The following is a 27,147-nucleotide window of genomic DNA, read 5'->3' on the forward strand; positions in this document are numbered from 1 at the left end:
ATCACTACCGTTGCAGGATGTAATGCATTGCTCCTCTATCAAACAAACACTCACCATCTCTACCACTTCTACCTCTGCATCCAGTCGCAGGTGGTAAAGGAACATCTGGAGATCCTTCTTCATTTGGATGCTGTTGTCATCCATCTGGGCCACAGTGAAGATACGCATCTTACACTTTCTCCATACCTTTAGGAGGGAAGACACAGTTATTATGGAAGGAAGTCAAATGGATCAGATGGATGGATCAGTTAGGTAGAGCAGGACTGAGAGGAGGGGAGGAGGGATGAAAGTGATGCCAGAGTCAAAGAGGGAGAATTCACAGAGAGATGGACAGACAAGTGAGTACGAAAGAGGGATTCTGGGCATGAATATAAAGAGAGGAATGAAAAATATGTCTCAGAGAGACAACCCAAGAGACACACACACCAACCTTGTGCTGTCGCAGCAGGAAGGGCAGCAGCATCAGCATGCCTCCGTCGTGAACCACCCACCACACATCGATGGTGCCCTCCCCCAGGCGGTCCTGATTAGTGGGGAAACTGTCCACATTCTTGGCCACAAGCAAGGCCTGATGGGCTGCTGTGGTCTCCCGCACCGTCTCTGGATGGATAGAGGAAGAGGAAGAGAGTGAGGGTCTACGAGAGACATGGCCTATTAATCAGCATGTGTTGGCTGAGTGACAATAAGCCATTGCATCTCAGTGGAAAGACTGCATAAGCAGATTGTCAGAGATATAGGTTGTCATTACTTCCCATGCATTTTTAAGAATCCATCCAATTTTCTTTAATTGTCCACAATGTGAATGATTTTGCATTTCTATACCTACGTACGCTCAATTTATTTGGAGCTATCACTCTGTACCTATGAAATTCTTCCATGACTGCGAGTCATTGGACTGCCTCCAGGTCCCGGGCCAGGCCATTAGGACTGTGTTGTGCTTCATGCCTCCCAGCCCGGCAGACTGGATGAGGTGGGAGAAGCCATCTCTAAGGTTTGATGACACCACAACGTGGCAAAAGCCTTTTGTTCGCTCTGTTGACATGGATGACTTGATGTTCTGGACAGAGAAAGAAAGAAGAACACCAAAAATAAAGTATGAAGGAGGTTGGAGCTGATACATTACTGATACAGCACTGACTACTGAGGGGAAAAAAAAGTCATTTTGAAAAGATGGCATGGCGACTGAATGGCAAAGATTCTGATAATCATGTTCCTTGACTAAGCTTTATCTCTGCCTCAAAATTAACATTCAGCACTCCCATCAGCATCCATCCAGGACATGCCCATGAATGGGTCTAAACAATGCCTATGAATACAGCAGTCTGTGTAATCTAGTATTCAGCCTCTGCACATGATTGCTTTGGAGAAAACGTAATCCACCGATTAAAAATGCTTTTGAGGACACTGTCAAATCAGATTGCAAAAAAAAAATTCAGTGACTTGCTCAGTTTGGCCAGTAGATGGCAGAGTTCATCTGCAGTTCAGCTGTAAAATGCTTGTCTCGCTGTAAATCCTGACTGACACAACAGATTTGTTTGTGGGTCCAGTGGTGAATTTTAAACACAGCCCAAAAAGAACAATGCGGTGCTTTTTGTGATTTTACTATTATGCTTACTGATAGATAGGTAGATATAAATATGATTAAATATGATATGAATATGATATATAATAATGACATTTGGTATTTTATCAGCAGCTGTGCCCACTTTTGGCAGAACAGGGTTGTATGAGGAGTTAAAATGTGGATAAATGGCTAAATACTTGTGCCTGCATTTGCATTTGTGCTTGTGCTTGTCTGTCGATGTCTGGATTTCCACTATACCTGCTCAGCCTTCTTGGCTTCTGCCTCTTTAGTGAGATAGGTTCCCTCTAAGACATTTCCCACTATCGTCAAGCCTTTCCCTGCCTTCAGCTGTGTGGTGAGGGACAGCAGACGAGGGTGTTTGACTCCTTGATCCGAGTCCAGGTTCAGGAGCACCAACAGCTGAGGCCTGGATCAAGAGAAAAGGAGAGGGGAGACAACGTCAGACTGCATTATTATGCAAGGTGAAGGGGGACAGGGGGGATTTTTGGTTCCTAACATTAGATCTCAGAAGGTTCAAGAACAGCAACAAATATTTTTGTGTATGAGACAGACAGACATGCACCAATCCATTTGTGTACAAATCAACACAAATGTACTCTTATGCAGTCACACATTTCCAAAGACCATAATAAATGAATACAACTACCTTGTAAAGTAACACCTCTGTGAAGGAACATGATTTCTTTAGAGAAAGTGTAGCAACATTATGGAGTATTACTGGTTCACACTCAGCTATGCAGGGACACATTACTGGAGCAGAATAGGGACCTTATATTCCTACAGTACATGAGTTTAACAGCAGAGAGCCAGAAAGCTGTTGCCTTCAATGAGAACCATCTGTATAATTGGAAACATCACATCCCAGAGAAGAGTATCCCCACTCTAAATGCCAAGAAAGTAAAGGAAACTCTTTTGGTTTTTGGACAGGCAGTCTGTGAGGTCAGCCGGTGCAGGCCTCAGTACATTATGAAGGCTCACCAGCGTTTTCTGTCAGATTAGGTAGAGGACCAAGAGATTAATCAAAGGCAGCCTCTGTGTCTATTCCTGTCTCTCGTTTCACCACCGCAGCAGTGACAGGTGGCACTATGTCAACTGTAACCACATCAACACACACACACGCACGCACACGCGCGCGCGCGCGCACACACACACACTATATATATATATATATATTTATATTGTACCTCCAGTTCTTAGTGTGTGGTGGAGCCTCCTCAAGGCGAATGAGGGCATAGCGTGCTGCATTGAGAGACAGGCCCCGGATGCCGTCTCCCCACTCCTTCTCTGCCCTAAAGCCAACAAGTGATTGATAAAAAATAAAACAGCATGAAGCAGCAGAAATATGAGAAGATACACTGAATGATCAAAACTAATCTGTCTAGTGTGACTTAAAGGATTTCTTGTGTGTTTTGCAATTGCCTATGAACAACATCAATTACATTCCTAATAGTACAAAGAAATTCTCACCCTCTGTATTCGATGTATTTGTAGATACAGCTAGCGATGGCCATGGCCACAATAGCATAATACCAGGAGGAGATGAACATGAGAGCAAGACACAAGCTCATTCCCAGGAAGGACAGTGCCCTGTAGAAGAAAACACACACTTTACTGCTCTAGCCTATTAATGACATGCCAGTTCATCTACAGAACAACTGTTTCAGGTTTTCTGCACATTCACGGTGTTTTAATGAAATGATACAGTATTGTAAACCCTGTACTGTCTTCAACCTCTGCAGTGGAAGTCATCTCAGCTAAAGCCATAATCACACGAACCATGCTGAACTGTGTGTCTGTGGTTGTAAAGGTGTTTGAGTGTGTTTGATTCTCGGCATGTTCATAAGGAAGGCCTAGCACAGAGCGTGTGCTGCAGAGAGACAATACACTTCATCACCCACCAGTGGTAGTATTTGAAGCGTGGTCTCCAATTAGGCGTACGCAGCAGGGTCTGAACCGCACAAGCCAGATTGACAAACAGGTAGCACATGAGGAAAAACCTGTGGAAGGAATACGATAAGTCAACATATAATACTCACTTATCATCTAAATCTCCACTTTATGACCAACTGTAAGTGGCTTTAAAAAGCCAAATACTGGAGGGATTACAGACTTTATGTGGTGATCTGATTTTATGGAAAGAAAGTAAAGCAATCTGACTACGCAAACAGATACTGACATGGAGAGAATAGGAGCCACAGCGTCGAGGGAGGCGATGAGGATTCCGATCTCACAGATCCCAGCAGTCAACAGCAGAGCCCAGGTAGGTTCTCCGTTAGCTTTCCCATGACCAAACACCTAGCACACACAGTCAGGTGTGAAAATTGAAGGTAAACACATGAGGATGAAGACGGCTTTGACTGTATTTGTGCTGTGTGTGTGTCTAACCTGTAAGAAAGGTACAATGCCATCTCGTGCGATGGCCTGCAGCAGGCGTGGGGCGCCAGTCAAACTCTGAAGCCCAGCCCCACAGCAGGAGAAGAACGAGCCGATCACAATAACCCAGGGTGAGGGCCAGGATAGCGTGCCGATAACAAGGTTCCCTTTCACTGAGTCACCAAATCTGCAAAGCAAAAACATGATATCATATACATTAATTGGACCATATTTATTTACTCAGCCATGTGCCATGTAGGTATATTGACATAATTTCGAAGAGACTATTTAAGTTAAAGGATAAACCTGGTGATATTCTGTTTTTCTTAGTGTCAACAAATCCCGAACCAACAATGAATCTATCTACTAATAAGACGGTTCTATTTCCAGTGATACTATCTCCCTAACAAATGCACATTTCCTCTTCTTTGATTAATGATTGCTCACGACTACAGCGCCCAGATGTTTTAAGAATTGATTTAGCCTCTTTTAAAAACATTACATACTTATGAGCTGTTTTTAAAGATTTATGTCAAATGAACAGGCCCCAGGCAGGGGCTGAGAGCCACAGACAGGCTGGGGAGCTCTGAAAATATTGACAGATGGGCTAAAGCACTGTTGGCTTTGGTCTTTTTGTGGGATTTGTTGACACTAACTAAATTAAAAAATAACACCAGCCTCATCCTTTGAAGAAAAAAATTACGCTAAACACAAGTTTCATAATTCAAACAAAAGATGTTTTTATCCCTAATTGAAGCAATTTCAAATATGAATTATGCAAACTCATTTTATTCCCTTGTACAGTAAACTTATGTTGATCTATCCTGAATTTAAAATACACAATGGGTCCACATATTTGAATAGAAAGGACACATTGAGATGAAATTAACATCTGATTTATTATAAAAAAAAATACTTTTTAATTAGAGATGCCTAAACCTAAAACAAATGTACCATTTCGCTTTCAATTCCTTTCATACAAACATATCCATTTGGTATACACATGTACAGCATTTTACAGGATGTCCTCTGTGCTCTGTGTTGTCTCTTACTTGTCTCGTAGCAGAACTCCCTCAATGCAAGCACCGAATAGCACCACACAGGTGATGTCTGGGATGCAATGTTTAGGAGAGTAAATAAGAGTATCCACGGAAAGTTTTATACAGAAGAGAATACAGAAGGCATTTGTATTAAATTGGACGGCAGAATGTTGAAATTGTGTGAAGCTTTTTACGTGTTCCTTACAAGCTAATCTATAAAGTGAACCATAAATCATAATCAAACAAGGAAAGTATGAACATTTGAACAATCATTCGTTTGACAGCAAATGTAAAAGAGGAACAATTTCTATAAAGAAAACTGAAGAAAACCGAGAAAAGTTTTGCCTTGACCTTCGACTACAACATGATGACACAGTGAGAGGTCAATTCACTATCTAGCCAGATTCCTAAGTGTTTATAAACCATAACCTGCTCTAGGGTGGTTCCATCTCTAGGGCAAATGTTCAAGGTGGAAGGTAACATAGTGCCCTTTGGACCAAGCATCATAATTTTAGTCTTGGCTACATTTAATGAAATGAATGACTAAAAAAGCCTGCTGTAATTCCAGAAAACCATCTTGAAGTGATTTCCTCACTGCATCGGGAGATGGCAGTATACAAAATTATATCATCGGCATATTAATGAATACGGGAGTCAGTAACAATATGATACATTCCTGCCAACAACCTACAAACCTGGCAACAGTGGCAAGAGAGATGAAACCTTCCAGCATTCATCTGCATATATAAGCACTTGTGGGCTAAATGGATTAAGCTAAAAAAACATTTTTAAAACTACAGCTGTAGTCATGTTTCTGGTATCAGTGTGAGAAACAGTTTTAAGGATACAGATGATGGAGGTGGTAGCAATAGCCAGGATGGTCCCAATGGGGATGGACTTCTGGGCATCCCTCAAGTCACCTGACCGGTTTGAGCCAGCCATGATACCTGGGTGGGAGCACAACAGAAAATTAAATGAATGAGATGAAACAAAAGTCTATTCTCTGCAATTTCAACCATCATGGAAGTTAAGAACTGCTACACGCGTACTAATAGGGCTGGGTATCACTAAAAAATGTTCTATACGGGTACCAATCAAGACTGATTCCTGAATGATCCTTTTTTTTCTGGACCAATTTTCTAAAATCCCTACCAACCAGCCCGGTTCAGACAATCATCCACCGTGTCAATGTTTGGACATTTCTCTTCTTTTATCTATCTGTCTGTAAAGCAACAACATGTTTGACATCAGAGATGCTCTTTGCCTCTGCTCCACATTCTCCATCCTCACGGCTGGTGAGGAGAGGATGTGCTGGTCCATGATATGGTGAACGCACTGGGCACACTTATTAGAGCTTAGTACAAGTATGCTGCCTGCTTACTGGCTCAATGATGAGATTTACTCCTCAGATATCACAACTTGGTACAGAATGACAAGGAATTTTTGACAATCAATAGTACTGAAGTAATATGGTTGGTGCCATAAAACCATCGGAGTTCAGTACCCAGCCCTATGTGCTACACTAATAATTTTACATTATAATGTGTTAGGGTGTGTTGCCTTTATCATATTCTCACCTGTGACAGATGGGAAGTAGATGCCAACCAGCAGAGTGAAGAAGGTGGTGATATCATTGACTACATAGGGCATGTAGATGTCCTGGGCAGAGTCACTTCCTCCAACAGCTATCAACTTCTTGTTTTCTACCAACATAGCAAGAGGGCCATACTCTGACCACATATTTTCTGCAAGAGATACAAAAACAGAGTAATTAGACTCCAAACAACTAAGATCATGCACCGTACAAAGCAGTGCATCAAGCAGTATATAATAGTTTAGTGGACCTGAATCAATAAGGGAGACCTGACCAATGAGACATGAAACTGTGGTCATGCCATGCAGACACAAAGCAGACTATGGATTTGGAAACACTATTTGTTGGTAGTCAACAGCATTTTCTGTGCCAGCTGAACTAACCAGAGAAATAAAGAGAAATCTAACATGTCACAAATGCTGTAGCTAATGATACACATAATGAAAGGACCACTGAGTAAGATTTAGGCAGATCTATTGGCAGAATATGAAGCATAATATTCTTGAGTATGTCATCTCCTCTTTGACCACATCATCATAAATGACATGGTCAAAGAGGAGCTGTTTGAGAGAGACTGAGGAGGAACAAAAGAAAATATAGATAAAGCATCTGGAGATGGACAGAGCACATGAAATCACTTGTGCACATACTTTCCCCAGATGCTTCAAAAGAAATATGACAGGAATGCATTTGTGCCCAAGGTTTGGAGTAATACAAGTTTGTCAATGCCAGCAGTTACATAACTTGAGGAATGTTCTGAGTTTGCATTGTGTTTAATAAAACATTGCAGTCCATGCGTAAATTCCTACTGAGATGTTGGTATTAAACAGATATGACAAATATATGATAGCACTGGAAAAATTCAAATTATGATATGCGATACAGGTAAGGGAGCTTTTCTTTAAACTCCACCACATTAGCACACCGCAACTGACACCTCCAGAGGAAACTTAAAAACTGACAGAACCTGAGATGACTCCGCTGGTCAGTCCGGGGATGCCCTGCACGCTGGTCACATTGTTGTTGACAAAATACTCATTGCAGGTGGCATTGATCTCAGGTCCATCACAGAACAGCCTCCACAGCTTGGTAGTGACCGTCACGTTGTCTATAACCTCCGTCTTAAGACAACGGTCAAAGTTGTGGTTCTGCAGAGTGCGATTCCCTAACATGCAAACGCTGTGTGGAGGAAGAGAGGATAAGAGGGAGGCATTTTAAAATGATTCACAACTTAAACTACCTACACAGTTAAAAATAAAAGCACCGCACATTAAATGCAACCTTTATTAGCCAATACAGCCTGAGAAATCTAGTCTGATGCTGTTTTGGCATCATATGGTTCAATTCAACTTTGGAGATTACTGTTTACTGGACTCACGGAAAATCTGGCGGCTCAAAGATGGTCTTGATGACTCCAGCATAGATGGCGAGGATAGAGAGAATGACACAGGCCAGGAAGACTAATGCCAGCTTGTTGACATATTTCACCCCCACAAAGACGACCACGGCCATCAGTGCTAGGCAGCACGTGCCATAAACACGCATGTTATTTAGCAGGGCATCTGCCTCATCCTCCTTTTTCTCCGCCACAAAGATGGCTGCTTTAGGCACGATGTAGGTCTGCGTGGGGAATGGTGAAGGGAGGGACATGACAGAAAAAAAAATGCAAGTTTCATCCACCACCTGAACAAAATTTATATGTGAGTTGGAGCACACAGGAGAGAATAGCCAGTTCATACAAGTAGTCCACGCATACTGTAAACTCACCAGAAGAATCTCTATAGTACCCAGGATGTACATGGAGCCAGCAAAGGTTGTGCCCAGGTAGAAGCAGAGTCCTACAGCTCCACCAAACTCTGGGCCAAGAGATCTGGAAATCATATAGTAGGATCCTCCAGCTGGGAGAAAAAGAGAGGAGCAGAGTGGGAGAGAGTTTTATGAGAAAAGGGAAACTAACTTCCCTGAAGTCAGGTTTCCAGGAACTAAGGAGAGTTTGCAGATTTTCTAATACATCCATGATTTAACAAGGAAAATTGCTGTCAAGGTTTTTGGTTAAGCCTGGGACCCAAAGCGTTTCTATGTGCCTGATATTCTCAAACAACATAATCTGCTATCAATTACCATAAAATCAACAAACACGCTGCAGCTAGAACACATCAGCCAATGAATTGCTATTACTCCATTTTATTCCAATGACAAACTACAATAAAAAGAGAGAAATATTAATCTCTGAATAATTTCTTCTCTCTTTATAATATATCCCTTGTTAATCTCTGTGTATGGCTGAGTACCAAACTATCCTACCTGGCACAACACCATTAGTAGCGATTGCACTCATGGATATGGCTGTCAGCATGGTCTGTGGAGAGAAAAACACCAGAATACAACTAAGAAAAGACAACATTCCTTTGAAATGTGAGTTCTTTCTATAACCAGTATTTACTCATTGAAGTTAGTTTTCAATGTTGCATATTAATAAGACAGTTTGTGATGTAGTTATCACCCATTCAGAATAAAGTATGACAAATTACAGAAATCTTTAACTTTTCTTCATGCCCACAAACAATTCTTTATTTCCATGAAGAGGCTAATCTAGCGTTTAGCCTGTTAAAATACTTCAAAGGGCTTATGCTCTAAAGCTTGTGGATTGGTAATGGATACAAGCTTTTCCGTGAAATCAGTCATTGTGGCGGAGGATATTCACGTCAGCCTGTTACCTAATAGTGCTTCCGGATAAGAGAAAGGACAGAGCAGAGAGAGGGGCAGGGAGACAAGATAAGAGGCACAAAGAAAAGAAAAGAGAGAAAGACATGAAAATTAAAACCGAAAGGGTGAAAGAAAAAGTAGAGGAGAAATCATGAGGGTGAGAGAATAGAGGACAAAGGCGAGAAGAGGAAGAGGAGGGGAGGAGGGACAAGGACATGACCACGATAAACCCTGTGCTCTTTGCTGGGCTTCTGGTTTAAAGTGGCAGACAAGCTGGAGTAAAGCCAATTAGCTGGCAATTTTACCTCACGCTTCAACTGAAACCCTAAGCAGCTATACACTAGCTCGTATTGACCACAAATGAATCAAAGAAATTACTGCAAAACAAAATACTGGGAGGAAAGTGTTGAAACTTAACATATTACCACACAGGTCCCATAAGTCATCGTGTTACAGTATAGCCACCTGCCTTTGTGGGCATTGATCCAAAAATAATTCCACTCCATGGACCTCAAAGTTAACCAATACATCACTGACAGTACAAGTCACCAAAACAGCTAAATAAATTAGCTGTGTTTTGTGTCTTCTAAGTCTTAAATGGCCCACAGTAAGAAGTGGGCAACACTGATGAAATCTAATTGCTTGAAATTTCAAACTAAATACTTCAGATCTGGGTATTTCATTATCATTCAATAATTACTCAAGTGAGGTGGTGATATGCTTAGTTAAGTCTTTAGTAATGAGGTTAGGTAACTATCTTTAGAAAACTGTATCATTCAAGAATAATGCAGATTAAGACTATGATTCTGTTTACTAAAATCACATACTGAGCCCAAACAACACACATGTCATGATGGGAAATATCACTGTATTCTGGGCTGATGAGCTTGTACTCTAGATATGTTAGCGTGACACTCTAAAAGCAAATCTATACATCTCTCCATTTCCTAGGCTGCAGTAAAGCAGAAACGGTTTAGCTTTTATTTAGTACAGTCAAAGTCTTGCAAATGATTTCATTGTGAGTGATAAATAGTAAGAGAAAGAGAAAAATAGAGTAAACTATTTAAACTATTAAATCACAACAGTTGTAAGATTAAGTCAAATGAATTCTGTTTAGGTTATTTTTAGACAGTGGTGTTGAGTCTAGAGCACACAAAATATGACCTATAAACAGGTGGCTGACGTGGAACCATCAGTGCAAAGTCAGATGTGGTCGAAGCAGTGAAAATGAACATTAATCTGTTTGACTAAGCTCGGCTGTCGTATTATGTAACAGTGATGCAGTGGAGGGTAAACCCTCCTAACGCACTAAGCTAGATTGTAATATATGAAATGGTGTCCCCGTCTTTCAAGGCAAACAGTTTTTATAGCTACAACATCTGATGTTAATTCAGAGCAACACAGACTCAGTGTACTAGGTAACATTTTTTCCTTTTCATTTCCAACACATTTGTAAATATAAGTCCAAGAAATGAGAATATATGTAAATGTCTGACTTTTGTGGCTTTAATAGAATATATTTCAGGTTTGATTCTTGACGTAACATCGTCTGAATGTAGTCACTTTGCCAGTCTTGGCCATATTCTAGGTGAAATTGATCATGTTATACCATTAGAGCATTCCATTATGAGACAAAAAGCACTCAACTGAGACAGCACTTGACGTTTTTGTTTGTACTTTCCCTGATTAAGCTGGAGTAATCCATTGTCTGCCGTGGGATTGGCAAATATAGCCACTGTGTGGGTGTGCATGTCGCTATGTTTCTGACACTTTGCAGATGGACGGATTACACGTCAAGCTGCCAGGTACCATTAGAAGCTGGGAGTGTATGGGAAATGGACAGTCACAGTGGCCAAATATAGGAGGGATCAGTGGCCACTAAGTCGACTTGCCAGTCATTCATTACTGCTGTCAATCAAACATTTGCACCAGTCTGCCATTAAAAATTGAAGCAGCATCTGCTCCCAGCATCACCACAACACTCCAGCAGCACATGGACACATGGTTACTGTCATGTGTTAATGTATTCAAAATGCATTAAAGAGGATGTGTACATTAATTCACTCTTACATAATCTTGCATGTCCTTGCTCTTAATGGCTTAAACTGTTAAACACTGATGAAGAAAAATAATACACATGTCAAGAGTTGGACAAGTGCTTGTACTTTTCATTTAACAAAACATAAACACTAAATAAAAGAGTGGAGGTGCAGATGTTTAAACTTTCCTTTCATTTCAATTTTCATGGCTGAGATGGACAAAGCATAATAGGTGTAAAAAAAAAAAAAAAAGGACGAGTCATGTAGGTCATGAGGGTTGAGTACTCACACAAGAGCAGCACAAGCCGACAATAGCCAGGGACTCCAAGATGCCGGCAGTGCCGACAATCCAGGTGAGACGCAGAAAGAGGATGACCCCCAGAATATTCTGCAGGCAGGGGAGGTAGACACCCATGAAGGTCCCCATCTGAGGGCTCTGTAGAGGGAGGGGATGAGATGGAGGGAAAAGACATTAGAGTAGAAAAGAGATAATGTGTGCATGTGTGTGTGCATGTGGGGGGTGATAAGGGACAGAAAGGACAAGGAGGAGATGGGAGAGGAACATGAGCTGAGAATAACAGCAATGTTGGCAAATATGAGCAGCAAAAAGACAGGATAGAAGAAGCCAAGAGAAGGACTAAGGGGGAAATAAAGGCATTTTTAAAAGGGAAGTCAAAGGGGAACAAAAAACTGTACACATGGTATGAGTCAATTCAGCTAAAATCCTGGAAATCTTTTTTCATAGTTGCAACACAATGTACGAAGTATGACCATACAGTATATCACCTATTTAAGAGCGGTTATTTAAGATGACACTAAAAACATACAGTGCAGTCAATAATAATAATAATGCATCCGATCTACATATGAACATGCACAGCACGTTTATCGAAGACAGTGGTGAAGATCCCGATTCATTTTCCCATTCTTGATAATGACTTACAAGCTGTGCTTTCTCAAAATCTGGTTTAACCATCTTCTTGACAGGGTAGCATCTAAAATGCAAAGCGGAGGCTGCCACTGTTAGCAGATCACGATGGCACTTAATGTTCTTCAAAACATAAATGCTTGATAAAAATTATGTTTGATCTGATATAAGACTTACATTTCAGTGACACAGGCATCACATATATATACAACTCTGTACTATTCTGTACCCAGTAACAAAAAGTGCCGAAGATCCTTCAGTGCTTCCACCCCAAAAGATAGCATTCCTTGCAAAAAACTGCAGTTTCGCAACAGCATGTAAAAATGCACAGGCAACAGGAATATATTAAACTTTTCAGACAAAAAACGCTAATGTTGAATCGATCACCTCCGATTGACAAGCAGCTACCTTTTTAGCCATCTTTCTCCAAATGTACAGCACGAGTCCCACTGGTCCGGACAAAGAGGGGCGACAATGGTGTCAGTTTAATTCTTTACCAAGATGTCCCTGCAAGCCAATGGGAGGTGCCCGAGGCCTTTTTTCCATGCAGGGGACAAGATGGAGCAACTGGCATGGGACTGCAGCTGTGGTTACAGAAGCATGTATCTGCCGCATGGCAGCACTGTGGCTACATTTCATTTTTCCTTTCAAAGAAACCAAAACAAGAGCATTGAATGTTTGTAGAGGACAGACAGCACGAATGGACTATGGAACAAGGCCAACACACAGGCCTGTGCTGAATAATAAACAGGAAACAGTAGGTGCTTGACTGCCAGAGTTATATTTCTTATTTTTATCTATGTAATGGACTTTTACCACTGTTCTCTCAACCAACAGGGTCAACAGGTCCAACAGGTATTTAGTTTTAAAAAATGACTGTACAATACAACATATATTCTTTAAAATAATACTGTTGCTTCAAAGGAAGCTTGTTGTTTTATAACTACAGATTCTATTACTCCACTGGTAATATTGGAGAGAGTTGCTTCTATCTTCTCTCATTGAGTACTGTACATATGAATACATAATAGTTTTCTTCTGTGACATATACATATTTATTTCTGTGCAATATCATTAATGCTGTAGTCACTTTATCCATTCCTGGCAGAATATTGTTATGCCAATTTTTCTTACAGTTCTTTGCAGCAATATATATTTTATATATTTTTTTTCTGACATAATGCCCCTTGTATAATTGTACATATATATATATATATATATATATATATATATATATATATATATATATATATATAGTCCGCTTTTATTTTGTATTTGGTATCTTGTATTTCTCTATTTCCATTGCTATTTTTTTTTCCAACTGCCATTACCAGCTGCTGTAACAACAGAATTTCCCCGGCTGGGGATTAATAAAGTGTATGTTATCTTATCTTATAGAAAAAATTCACCATTAAGGGTCAGATTATTAAGTTGTTACTGTGAAATACAGTGTAATACAGCAACTGAAGCAATACTGACTGGATTTGTATCCCAAAGTACACTGCTGTACTGTCCACTTAGGAAGCAACACTGATTGACAATCAATTTCACCTGCTGTTGTGCAAATGGAATAGACAACAGGTGGAAATTATAGGCAATTAGCAAGACACCCCCAATAAAGGAGTGGTTCTGCAGGTGGTGATGGTGTTTTGGTCACTTTTGAATGCTGGCGGTGCTTTCACTCTTGTGGTAGCATGAGACGGAATCTACAACCCACACAAGTGGCTCAGGTAGTGCAGCTTATCCAGGATGGAGCTGTGGCAAGAAGGTTTACTGTGTCTGCCAGCGTAGTGTCCAGAGCATGGAGGCGCTACCAGGAGACAGGCCAGTACATCAGGAGATGTGGAGGAGGCCGTAGGAAGGCAACAACCCAGTAGCAGGAATGCTACCTCCGCCTTGTGCAAGGAGGAACAGGAGGAGCACTGCCAGAGCCCTGCAAAATGACCTCCAGCAGGCCACAAATGTGCATGTGTCAGCTCAAACAGACTCCATGAGGGTGGTATGAGGGCCCGACGTCCACAGTTGGGGGTTGTGCTTACAGCCCAACACCGTGCAGGACAGTTACCATAGAAGGAAAGAGAATGAAAGCAGGTTCACACTGAGCACATGTGACAGACGTGACAGAGTCTGGAGACGCTGTGGAGAACGTTCTGCTGCCTGCAACATCCTCCAGCATGACCGGCTTGGCAGTTGGTCAGTAGTGGTGTGGGGTGGCATTTCTTTGGGGGGCCGCACAGCCTTCCATGTGCTCGGCAGAGGTAGCCTGCCTGCCATTAGGTAGGATCCTCAGACCTCTTGTGAGACCATATGCTGGTGTAGTTGGCCCTGGGCTCCTCCTAATGCAAGACAATGCTAGACCTTATGTGGCTGGAGTGTGTCAGCAGTTCCTGCAAGACGAAGGAATTGATGCTATGGACTGGCCCCCCGTCCCCCAGACCTGAATCCAACTGAGCACATCTGGGATATCATGTCTCGCTCCATCCACCAACGCCACGTTGCACCACAGACTGTCCCAGCGGATCCTTTAGTCCAGGTCTGGGAGGAGATCCCTCAGGAGACCAACCGCCACCTCATCAGGAGCATGCCCAGGCATTGTAGGGGGGTCATACAGGCAGGTGGAGGCCACACACACTACTGAGCCTCATTTTGACTTGTTTGAAGAACATTACATCAAAGTTGGATCAGCCTGTAGTGTTTTTCCACTCTAATTTTGAATGTGTCTCCAAATCCAGACCTCCATGAATTAATAAATTTGATTTTCATTGATATTTTTTGTGTGATTCTGTTGTCAGCACTTTCAACTATGTAAAGAACAAAGTATTTAATAAGAATATTTCATTCGCTCAGATCTAGCATGTGTTATTTTAGTGTTCCCTTTATTTTTTTGAGCAGTGTATTCTACCTGCAACACTGCATCAAAGTAACTGGAAGACTATCCAATATATGCTCCCTGTAAACAGTGTAAGGCAATAACATACCACAGAGTGAAAAAAAAAAAAATTCATAGAGGAAAATTTTAACATTGGTGTGTATACAATGGTTTGACCTTTTCATTATTTGCCAAACACTGAGAAAGTTCATGATAAGCATCAAGGGTAAGCAGGAGAACAAAACGCTATGGAGCAGAAAATAAGATGCTCAAGTTTGCATACACACAAAAACACCAAACAGCAAGGGTTAGGTTAGTTATGCAACTGTACAGTGCATAGCCTTACAGCTCTGATACAGACACTGTATAAAACACGGCTCTCTACAGTACCTTAACAGCTTTCTTCTTGGGCCCCTCATCATCCTCTGCCTCCTCATGCTCTTGGGCCCCCTGGGTGAGATTGGTGTAGTTTGCCAGTTTATTGAGGAGAGATGACACCATGGGGTTGCTGTCCATCTCCTCCTGCAAGAGAGGAAAGACATTTTAACAGGCTGAACAAACTTATTATTTGGTTTAAACTTTATGGATATCTTCATTTATTTGTGACAGTAACATGTGTCTGCAATGTATAAAATGATATTAGACATATATAAATACTTTAATTTGTCCTTTGTGTGGTCAGTTAGCATATGCTTCAACAGAAAGAAAGAAGAACTCCTCCTGGATCAAAATGAACTGTGAACTGTTCAAAGCATCTTAGAATAGCACGGCTGGGTCGGCTTCGTGCAGAGGGGAAAACAGAGGCTGCAGTGCCTAGTTGATCCTATACAAGGGCCAGTGACCACAGAGAGGCAAGGTCTGCCAAATGGCAGAGGAAAGCTCCGGGCAAAGGTTCAGTTGAATCAACGCAAGGAATGCGCCAAATTTACTTCCAAATAAACTTTATGATTGACGCACTGTTGAACACAGACAATATTGGTACTTTCACCGCCTTGTGCACTATTTATTCAGTTCACCACAGCTTACGCTGATGCTTTAGCATACAGCGGATTAATGAATGGTTTGATCTTCATAGGCTAGGTCAAATTTAAAACTGCAGGAATAATTCTGGCGGTGAATATTTACTTAAAAAGGATATTGATGTATTTACAGCTTCTACCCCACACTTTGGGGTTTCTCCTTCATGGCCTATATCTTCTTGCCAAAACAAATCACACATTTCCTTGTGTATAAGGTATCTAAAGTTAATGTTGATGAAAACTGCTGGACGGTTACCTCAAAAAGGGCCATGTTGGTGCCATCGTAGCTGTTCCCTTTGTCATTGTCCGTGTTGTTGATAAAGGGACTGTTTTCCTTTGGGACGCCATCACCTGTGGAAACACAACACAAAAGTAGCGTAGATTTAACATGCCATGCGACCAAAGCAAAATATGGGTAGTGGCTGGCAAGAAATACACTCTGCTGTTTTCACTGTCAACTACATTTGCAAGAATGCGCTTCCTCTAATGACAAGCCTTTTCTGCAGGTCCCTTTGTCTCACACAGCTGATGAAGCAAAGGCTGTCAGTGTTTGTATCAGCTACGTCACAATCACAGTTTCCCTATTCCCTATTTCAGCCAGAGCTGTCTCTCTCCAGCCGTCAAATAAAAAAGAAATGCCAAAAAAAGAAATCATCTTAAAATAAAAAAAAGAAAGTGGATGAAAAAACTCCTTACCCTTAGTCTCTGCCTTGCACTCATGTGCAATTTTAAATATTTTTATATGCATTTTAAATAATTCATATCATTGTGAGTATTTCTCATAATATCCATTAATAATTCAATACCTAAACTTTAAAAGGTAAATGGACTCTCATTTTATGTAAGTGAGCTCAGAAATAAAACACTCTAAAAGCACCAATATTAGAATTTCTGGCAAATGAGTAAGCTCTTAGAAACAAATGCTGTTTTATTATTAGATACAGGACAGTATAGTGCAGTAGAAGACAATGAAAAAGGGGTCAATATGTTTCAGCCTTCATCAAGGTCATTAGTGACAACTTGTACAAAACCAGATTATTTGAACATAAAGTGGCTGATCAATAAATCTGCATTTGTCATCTCACTCCATCTTTCAAGTATTCACACTCATTGTGCTGGAATAGCATGCATTATGCTAGAACAGAATATAACTGAATCTTACTTTGAGCTCCTACCCTATGTGCTAGAGGACAAATGATGGCACAAATATTAAGTTCTTATTTATCACCCGAACTCCTCGTTTCTGTATCTGCACTTTACTTTACTTGAACATAACAGAACTGACACAGTCAATCCACGTCACACACAGCAGACAACATTCTCACACCAAATTGTGAACCACACGTGTCTTTGCTGTTGGGGTCGGCAACCTGCACAGAAACACACTCAGCAAATGCTGGGTGTTGGTGCTAAAATACCTGACATGCTGGAGTCCAGTCCAAGTATAAACAGATTCCAGACAAATGTTTTTGCTACAGTTTATCTGTGATTATCTGAGCATGTGTGCTTCCCTTTCCTTCATCATATGAAAGAGCAATTCATTTATGTCACATAATCAGATTTGCTTAATTTTCCCCTTTTCCCTCAGAGGATTCAAAAGAAGCCAAAATAATATAACCTTCAGGCTGCTGCTGCTGATTCTGAGCAGGAGGAAGTGTCAGCAGTTGAAGTAGATCCCAGTTCTGCCATGTAACACGGATAATAATATAACTCTGCTGGCGTAAGCCTTAGCAAAACAAACACGCAGACAAAAATGGTACATTCTGCTTTATAGACAATAAACGTTATAAATAAAAGCCAAACAATAAAACAATAAACAAGGTTCAAAAGGAACAGAAGAGGAAAATACAGCAGAAAACAAAACAGAGGTGGTGACTGTAAACCTCTTAAACTGAAGAGCAAAGACGTCCAAACCAGACAGCCCGTGAAGAACGAACAAAAAGACACCAGAGGACAGAACAAAGCAGACAGCAACATCAACCAGACACAACAAATGCAGTGATTCCTACAGCCATGTTTTACAGAAAGAGTCAGTCACCAATAAATCAAAAATCCACTACTTTGGATGACTCAAAACATCACAAGCATTCAGGTGAGAGGACAGTATAGTAGCTGCTAGACTACTCAATTCTACCTCGAAGGCCACTTTTGTATCTGAGGGTCAATGCACTTACTCTGCTAGACAAAAATACAACTCTATGCACCGAGGCTGCAAACTATTTTATTGCTTATTTTGATTACTTTAAAGAATAATCCATTCATCTATCTCTAAACTAAAACAAAAACAACGGCCATCATAATTTCCAAGAGCCAACAGGCCAGATTGCTTTGTGTGATGAACAATTGACAACTCAAAGATGTTCAATCTACAAGAACAATGAAACCAGAGAATATTTGGCATTTAATAGATTTTTAAGATCGCTGCAGATTAATTTTCTGTTGATTACCAATAAATCGACAAATCATTTCAGCTCTACTGTTCACTGTGAGAAAAGAAAATGTGTGTGAACGTCCTCAAATTCTGCTTTTAAAGGATGAAACTCTTTAAAGGGATCTTGTTGTTAGACCAGGTCCATCCAGGGATGACATGCAGTTGGATGAAAATTTGTTAAAGATCCCGTACATTGACCACGACTGTCTGCCAGGTCTTCTGCATTCAGCCTACTGTGGGGAATTCATGGGTAACTTCTACTGCTTGATCCAGCTGCAGGGGGAATAAGAGGCTTGCAGCATGGCTTAGCCCGGTGGTAATCACAGGGAAAGTCACTATGTCCTTGTACTGTATAGCTCTTTAAAACACAGTCTGAATGGGAGAGCAGAGCGTATTAGGTGGGAGCACAGCGTTTCAATAAGATGGGATAACGTGGAATGAATTTGACATGATGACCATTGTACTGCAAGGATGCAGACAAAGGTGAACCAACCTATCAGCCATCGCTTAGCTTGGTATGATGCTACACACCACAGGTAATCATTGTCTTTAATGACACTGGGTAAATCCTCTTTGAGGCCTGGTAGCAGGCTAAAACTGGCGGTACAGTTTCCAAATCAGGTGTGGTTTCTTTTAGAATTTACCCACGTATGAGGGTTTTTAGACGTCAGACAGGAAGTGAACTGAATCACTGAAATGACTCCAAGTCCAGCGGTACAGCTAGGAAAATATTTTGTGACACAGCAATCAAATTGTATGTTTCCACGTTTAAAATATAGTGAAAATACTGCACTCTTGAACATACAATGCCACAGTCAGAAGGTAATACATGATGTAGCAGAGGTCTGCCTCCTGGGTGCAAAGGCTCCACAAAAACGAAACTAAACATATTATTATCTATCATGTTGGACAGCACATGTAGTTTTTTCCTACAACAACTTCTTCAGTTAATTATTATGTTTAATGCAATTAGCAATTAGTCAAATAATTTGCTTTTGATAATTGATAAAACATTAAAGTTAAATCAAGCAAAAAATGTGAAATTGGCTCCAGCTTCTGAAATGGGAGGATTTTCTCTGTTTTACATGACGATGAATTTTGTCCCACTCCAATGTCATTAATCTTCCATTGACCTCAAGTTGCACTTGCACATCACATCCCAAACTAGGCAAAGGTGCCAGCAGCCACAAATCCTTCTGAGAGATGTCAAACACTACTTATTGTAGTTGTTGTTGAAGATTATGGACTGAAGAAAAAGCAAAAAGACAAAGAACAACAACAACAATTCTAGGAAAGGTGAAGATGACCAATGTCTGCACATGTCTGTCAGTCTGTCTACACATCATCCAAACTGTTGTTTTGTAAATATCAACATGCATGTGTGTATATGAGCTTTGGTGTGCTGTAGCGAACAGTCCTTGGGGACATGGTCCAGATTCATTTACAGTAGCAGTGACAAGACTGCGGCCTAGTTTACAGCTGTAAGCATCTGTGCACATTGCACATATTGCTATTTATCTTGGACTAATTCACTCTGTTTCCTGTCAATGTATCTTAATGTCCTCCCACTAAATGTGACTTACAAATATCTGGACATTATCAATAAACAACTGAATGATTAGTGGTGTGGTTTCAGCTACCAAAAAGCCAGAAGCAATCCCTCTGTTAAGGTTGGAATATGGTGGAGAAAAGGTTCAGATCATGCTGAGCTAAAATAAATCCTACAGCCCCATCCAGCTCTGAGAAAACCAGCTCAGCTAGGATGACTGACCAGGTATGTACTGTAAAGATGGCAGCATGCTCTTTGACAGCATTACCTAACCTGCATTGCATAAACCCCTAACATCAGCTGTTTTCATGTCAGTCCAGGAATGCTGAAAGTGCACAGCACATACAAACTCGTTCAAGGAGCAAATGATGTAAATGCACCTGGTGTACAGAAGAGAATGAGAGGGCAGGAGAGTAACACTGAAGATGAAAGCTGCAGGGAGTGTGTGTGTTTATAATGGTGCAGAAAATGTCCAACACTTAAAGCCTGGTGATGTCTGGCTCTCCTCTATTGAGTTTGCCTTCTCCTCAACACACATGCATATAAACATAGCGGTGTCTGAACACAGACCCCCACGACCACACGTGACCTCGCTGTGGTCAGTGAAGGTAATCCAACAGTCAAGGCTTAGGTCAAACAAGGACAAGAATGGTGTTTTGACTCTGAACAATAAAATCTGGTATTTAAGTTACACATTTTGAAAGTTGATGCAGTCTTTTAATTCTGAATGTGGTAATGGCAGGAGTTAGGAATGGACACATGTCCTGTGGTATGACAAGCTTGGAGTTTTTAATGTATTCAAGGCAACAAACCAACTAATGCAAGTGCCCCAAGTCTACTATAGCCTATAAAATCAGGGAACAGGGAACAAACGTACATTACAAGTCCTCTGATTTGTTAAGATTAGCTCACAGTCTGGCTGTAGTTACTTCAAATGACCAAGAACAGACAAGATCTTGATCTTTTCCCTGTAAATGGTAAACTGAACAGTGTACCTCTGCCATCAACTGTCTGCCGAGGCATCCTGACAATTTCTTACATAACCATTCACACGAAAGACAAAAACGATCAAAAGACCTGTACTTGCAACAGATCCATTTCCATAACGATCCCACAGAAAAACCTACCTCCAACTCTGCAGCTCTACAAAGCTTTGAAGTATCTTTTAGCGAGTCACTTTTTTGGGGAGAGACAATGTTTGCAACAAACTGACAAAAAAAGTGGAACATCTGACAGATAAAGAGCCAGGTATTTTGTTGGCGTTGGTGGAGACCAAACAAAGCTAAAAGGAGAGTTACATGCTTCAGTAGTTACTGCTCTTCAATGACTGCTGTTAATAGCGTGCATGCACTGTAAACAGGAAGTTGTGTCTTAAAGATGCCCTGTGCGCTACTATTTGACCTGCATAGGAAGTGATTCAAAAACTCAAACAGTCAACTTTGGATGCAATTGATTGTCTCATCATATTGAGCCTGTTAGCCAACTGCAATGATTTGCGCAAATTTGTCATAAATGAATGGCAACACTGAATTTTAATGGAGTAAGTTGGACTGACAACAAAATCCAAACAATCTACTGGTCTGTCTATAATAAAGATGGAAAGAGGGGGAAGGGTGAAACCTCTTGTGTAACTGTTGATGAATGAATGCAGGTGTATTTGGTGGTGGGAGCTCTGTGTTTGTGTGTGTGTGTGTGTGCACATGTTCTACTTCTGCAGGTGGCGAGGAGAATCTCCCTGCGCTATAGCGCATTAGGTGACCCCTAAAAATGTGACATTGCTGGAGGGCATACAGCATGCAGGTGGGACTGACCATACCAAACTAAACCAGATCGAATGAGCCCCTCTTCGACAAAGACATGAATATCCACTTCTCCCATAATTCCCAAAGCTAATTAGTAGAACACCTCAGTACAATGAAAAATATGACTGCAGTTGGAGACAATTCAGTTCAATTTTTTTCTGCTGACATTTATTTAATGACTTTTTTTTTTATGTTTTATATATTAAACATAACAACCATTTGGGACAGAAATTTCAAGGGAAGGTATTCCCTGTGTCAGCTGTACCAGATATGGCATGTTTCAAGAGTGGCACAAACACCAGAGCATAACTCTACAGAGAAAAGACAAGCAGTTTGACTCATTTCACTCATTATGTATTATGAATGAATAAACCTACGAATGCACTTAGAAAAAGGTAAACATGCAAGTTACAGAATCCATTATAATGTTTTGGTCTTTTCAAGATAAAGCAGTTACAAGTGCAGATTGTTTTGAAAATCCTCACTGCTGATGCATGACAGACGGCCCAAACATCTGATACTTAAAGAGCATTCTGTCACATCACAGTCAGGGATGTTACATAAGGGAGTGGGATTCCCTGACCATGTCACAGCACAGTACAAAGTAGTTATCCGTCAGGACAGCTGACCGTCTGTCATTTGTTGTTAGCAAAAGACTGAATATCACATCGTTATCCGCCCTCTTCTGCCATCAGGCATTCTCAGCTCTTCCCACTGCTTTGTGTTTGTGATCACATCTCTGGCTATAGAAGCTCTGCAGAAGCTCAGGTTAAAGTCAGACTTCATCAGCACTCTACTTCCTGATTGGTACAAATTCACCAGCAGGTATATTGAGGATGTGCTAATGGTTAGGCTCAGCCGCTCTGGTCACTGTGGTAATAAATGACCATGCATCCTATTTATAACCACTAAGCTGCACACTGTGACGACGCTGTAAGCTGCCTAACACTGCCGGAGTTAGCCCATGGCTCATTGTACCAAGAAAAAAAAGAAAGGGAGGGGGAAAATGAGCTGTAGGAGACACTGGGAGTCCAGAAAGTACAGGTCAAAAATCAGCTCCTTTTTCAAGGTTAACGTGAAAATAAAGGCACATTTATCGGTTTTGAGATTCAAATGCAGCAGGAACAAAAAAAAGCTAACTGACTTCATTCACATGTACTTTGGCTTACACTTGGCATCTCACTGCTGGACAGCACCATAATAATCGTCAACCATGCCTTGCACAGTGATCAATACAGGACCACACTCCATCCATATATCATGACATCTGACTTACTGAGTCCCTAACGGCTGAGGTGTCACTAAAACGGTTCACGGTAAATCTGGTATAAGGACACAACGCAATACACTAAAGCCTCCTTTACAAGATTTGTCTTTAGTGGAACAATTTATCTTGTGGAGAATCATTACACAAGACAATAAAAAACTGACTTCTTATCCAGGTGCACAACAGAAAACCATCAATAAAACAACCATCCTTATAAACCACCACTATTAAAGAAGACAGAACAAAAACATTGCACATTAAAACAAATATCCTCAACATAGTCACAACTTATTAGCTCAAATATAGTGCTGCTAGGAAAGTGAAAATTGAGAAAATCTTACCCTTCCGTCGAGAACCTCCCCTCTGCTCCATTCTGAGGAGCCGGGCTAAAAAAGGGGGTGGAAGGGAGGGGGTCCTTGTGGTGGTCCCAGGGGAACTCCAGTAAAGAGGGTCCAAAGATTAGAGATACTAGTGAGGTGCAGAAGTCAGGAATGCTGCCTGTGCTGTGTGGATAATGTGAGGATCAGCTATTTCTGTGACAGTGTTTGTGTGTGTGTGTGTGTGTGTGTGTGTGTGTGTGTGTGTGCGCGCGCGTCTGTGTAAAAAGTGGCCTGTGACGACGATGTCAGCGACATCATCCATGCATCACAAAGCACTCTCACCCTCCCACCGACACACACACACACACACACACACACACACACACACACACACACACACACACACACACACCTCCCTTCCCTCAACCTCCCTGAGCTTCTGATCCCTGCTACACACACAAACTCACATGCATGTACACACACACACACACACACACTCAAAGGGGGTGGAGCAAAGAAAGCGAGGGAAGCAGAAATCAGTTGGCAAACAGAAAGGCAGCTTTAGGGCAGAGTGTGACGGTGTCAGGAGAGGGAAGGATGGATGGACACACGGACACACACACACACACACACACACACAGACACAGAACAAACAAGAGCGACAAGACAGCAAGAGGAAGTTAAATAAAGTCAAAAGTCAATGCAAAAACTGACTTCTTCATCGAAAGCATTTGTGAGCTTGTGGTGCTGAGAAGAAAACTCTTGCCATCCCAGTAACAGCTTTGCAGTTTATCCTTTAGAATCAATTTTTGCTGACTATTTATAACTGCAGGTGCTGCCTGAGTGAGCAGTTTCATTTGCAGTCTGACCTCCTGACTGACCTCCAGGGTGAGATAGGTGGAGATGGTCAATTGATCAGCAAAGCACAAGGAGCACGTGGGACAATACAGCTAGAGGCCATAACAATATACTGTATTATAGAGGATAGCGGTATGGAGCCATGCAACCACAGGCATTTTTACAGCAGTTTTAATTTCAACAGACTACAATTACAAAAATTGCAAAATTAGACTGAAGAGACTGGGTAGCCCAGTAGTGCTGAAACTAAAATCATTTTTATTATCCAGTCATCTGTCGACTATTCTTCTGATGAATCAATTAAAAGTTTAGACTATAAAATCCCAGAGGCCATGGTGAGGCCTTCAAAACTAGCAAGGGTTTGCCAAATGTCTTAAAAAAATCTAAATTGTTGTGGATTGCATTCTGTTGATTTTAATTGATCAATAGACTGATCATAAACCATATTTACAAGGCGGCCATTGTCCTCTGACTTCATGCTCAGGGTGGGAAGCTCAAATGCTGTTATCAAAACGAAAATGTCGTGCTGCTGTGTTCCAGGTTGCAAGTTGCGTAAACGCAGGGAATCTGACAAGTTGCTATTGTTTTCATTGCTTCCCAAATGATCAGCAACTGAAAAGACAATGCAGAGTGAAAATCTGGAGGGACATCAGCCCATATTTCGAGGTGAAATTACATATTTGATAATCCATTAGCTAGTGTTGGCTAATGGATTGAATGCTAACGTTTGCATTTGATAGTGTTAAGTGATAAGACAGGGAAGTATCAACGCACATTTTAGACACATTTGTTTTAGCCTGGAACAAACACACTGAATGTAATCAACCTTGCAATGTAACGTGACATAATGTAATGAAGCAGGCATGTCTTGCCAGCCTCTTTATGCCACACAAAACACTTGCTGCTAATGTGCTTGGACACTTTTGTGAGCATTTATATGGCAACACTAAACTTATGTGTTTGTAGTGTAAATATGTGTATGTGTGTGTGTGTGTTGTGTATATATATTAGGGCTATCAAAAATGAAGAGTGGTTATTCCTTTAAAAAAACACGTAGATATTCAAATGGTTTGAATCTGTTTTTGTGCATTATGCCCCTAAGAGGGCAAACCAATAAAACGAGGGACATACTACTACAAATAAAATCATGTTCAATGCCGTGTTGAATTATTCGCTCGTATCGGCTTCACCTACATTTAATTTTCAATCAATGAAAGTGACGTTGTGTGAAATGTCAATGTCCCATATAAATGAGAGAAATTCCAGTCAAATATATCTGTGATTATGGATCCTATTGTCCCTGTTTTTGTGTCAAAGTGACTAGTGGGAAAAATAATTTTTGAAGACTTTCCAGTATTGAGCGCTGCAGCTGCCAGCCATGGAATGGCCGTTTGTGCATCGATGTACTTTGTACAGTGTTTGTTTTTGCCACTGACAGGCTCAGATTGTTATTCTAAGTGTCTGACAACATTATGGAAAGGATCCCTACGGATAGACCTATTTGTTAAAGAGTAAGATCTGTTTAGTTTAAACAGGAACAGCCACTACATTGCCCTTACCAAAGCCACCGGACTCCATTTACAGAAACAGTAATTTTATCATCGTAAAAAACACTTCATTTAAATTTGACAGAAGCAAAATAAAACTCACCAAAACGTTCTCGGTTTGTCTTTTACTGTTCCAACAAACGCCACTATCCAGTATGGTCAAAATAAAACCTTAATTCACTGGATTGGATTGACTGAATTGGGAGAGGACTGAGAGAGAGGGTGGACATCAGGGATGCAGTGGGGAAAAACCGGGTGTAGAACCAGAATATTTTCACATCTTACCCAGGAATTATCTTCCCCGGACATTATGACTGGAGAGATTTAAGTATGTCGGACCTCAGCAGATTTTCATGAAAAAAATTGAATTACTACTCATTTGGTTCAATTTGAAGATTAGATTGGAGATTTGAATACTTATCTTGGCTCGATCAATATGGCCTAGACAATGGCAGACCAAGCTCTGCCCCAGTCATTATCCCATAGCTTTGGTGCACCTAGTCTGCTGTCTACCTTTGTCTTGGCTGCACACTTATCTGTCCGTCTAAGAGCATGTGAAGTGGGCACTAATCTCTTAACCAGATTAGGCTAATCCTGAACTTTTTATAAAACACATCTTAATTTCTGCTGCAGTCTTCTGGCCACTGGCTGTCAGTCAGGTGACCTTCTTCATCATGCTGAGACACAGTGGCTGTTGGTCATTCAGCAGAGACAGGCAAAGCGTCGTTCTGGGGTCGCCTATATAGTTGTGACTGTGACCACCAAGTTCCCTCTGATCACTGACACACTGGGGACTCAAACATTTTTGACAATACGGTTGGACTTCGGAGAGCAATTTATAATAAATAATCCAATATCTTGAGACTACTTGAATAAAAAACTGCACCCACTTCACCCACCATATGAAGACAAGACTGAACATCAGCTGCCAGCGTCATTAAACTGACAGATGTGTCAAGGCAGAGCTTAAAGAGGGGCTATCAAATCACACAGTAAGAAGGATTTAGTAGTATCAAGCTCCACTTGGTTTGATGTCAGCTGGCTGCTGTTGAAGTTAGTTTGTGTGTGTGTGTGCATAAGGGTCTGTATGCTGCACTTTATTATGTCCTAAGCCTTTAAACCCTTCAGGTAAACAACACTGTCTGTTATGCAACACACAGCATGGGCGGGAGAGGAAGGACAGACAAATGAGGGTTATCGACACTGTGTACTAGCTTCTA

The 27,147-nt window shown here is 41.1% G+C and overlaps 1 protein-coding gene across 4 annotated transcripts in view; it reads right to left on the reverse strand.

Moving 5' to 3' along the window:
• The window catches only part of slc12a7b (solute carrier family 12 member 7b), a 57,582-nt gene that overhangs the window by 6,441 nt on the left and 23,994 nt on the right, over positions 1 to 27,147 (reverse strand). For all 4 annotated transcript variants that reach the window (XM_041961954.1, XM_041961953.1, XM_041961956.1 and 1 more), the window contains exons 2-20: positions 16,410 to 16,504; positions 15,525 to 15,656; positions 11,627 to 11,773; positions 8,897 to 8,951; positions 8,360 to 8,490; positions 7,971 to 8,212; positions 7,560 to 7,771; positions 6,576 to 6,743; positions 5,847 to 5,945; positions 5,011 to 5,068; positions 3,971 to 4,145; positions 3,762 to 3,880; positions 3,484 to 3,582; positions 3,053 to 3,172; positions 2,770 to 2,874; positions 1,823 to 1,991; positions 862 to 1,057; positions 431 to 600; positions 55 to 186 (exon numbers count right to left, since the gene is read on the reverse strand). In XM_041961954.1, the coding sequence (XP_041817888.1) occupies positions 55 to 186; positions 431 to 600; positions 862 to 1,057; positions 1,823 to 1,991; positions 2,770 to 2,874; positions 3,053 to 3,172; positions 3,484 to 3,582; positions 3,762 to 3,880; positions 3,971 to 4,145; positions 5,011 to 5,068; positions 5,847 to 5,945; positions 6,576 to 6,743; positions 7,560 to 7,771; positions 7,971 to 8,212; positions 8,360 to 8,490; positions 8,897 to 8,951; positions 11,627 to 11,773; positions 15,525 to 15,656; positions 16,410 to 16,504 (2,624 nt within the window). The remainder of the gene's footprint in view (positions 1 to 54; positions 187 to 430; positions 601 to 861; positions 1,058 to 1,822; positions 1,992 to 2,769; positions 2,875 to 3,052; positions 3,173 to 3,483; positions 3,583 to 3,761; positions 3,881 to 3,970; positions 4,146 to 5,010; positions 5,069 to 5,846; positions 5,946 to 6,575; positions 6,744 to 7,559; positions 7,772 to 7,970; positions 8,213 to 8,359; positions 8,491 to 8,896; positions 8,952 to 11,626; positions 11,774 to 15,524; positions 15,657 to 16,409; positions 16,505 to 27,147) is intronic.

Source organism: Chelmon rostratus, chromosome 20 (genome assembly GCF_017976325.1).
Source record: "Chelmon rostratus isolate fCheRos1 chromosome 20, fCheRos1.pri, whole genome shotgun sequence".
Lineage (NCBI taxonomy): Eukaryota > Metazoa > Chordata > Actinopteri > Chaetodontiformes > Chaetodontidae > Chelmon > Chelmon rostratus.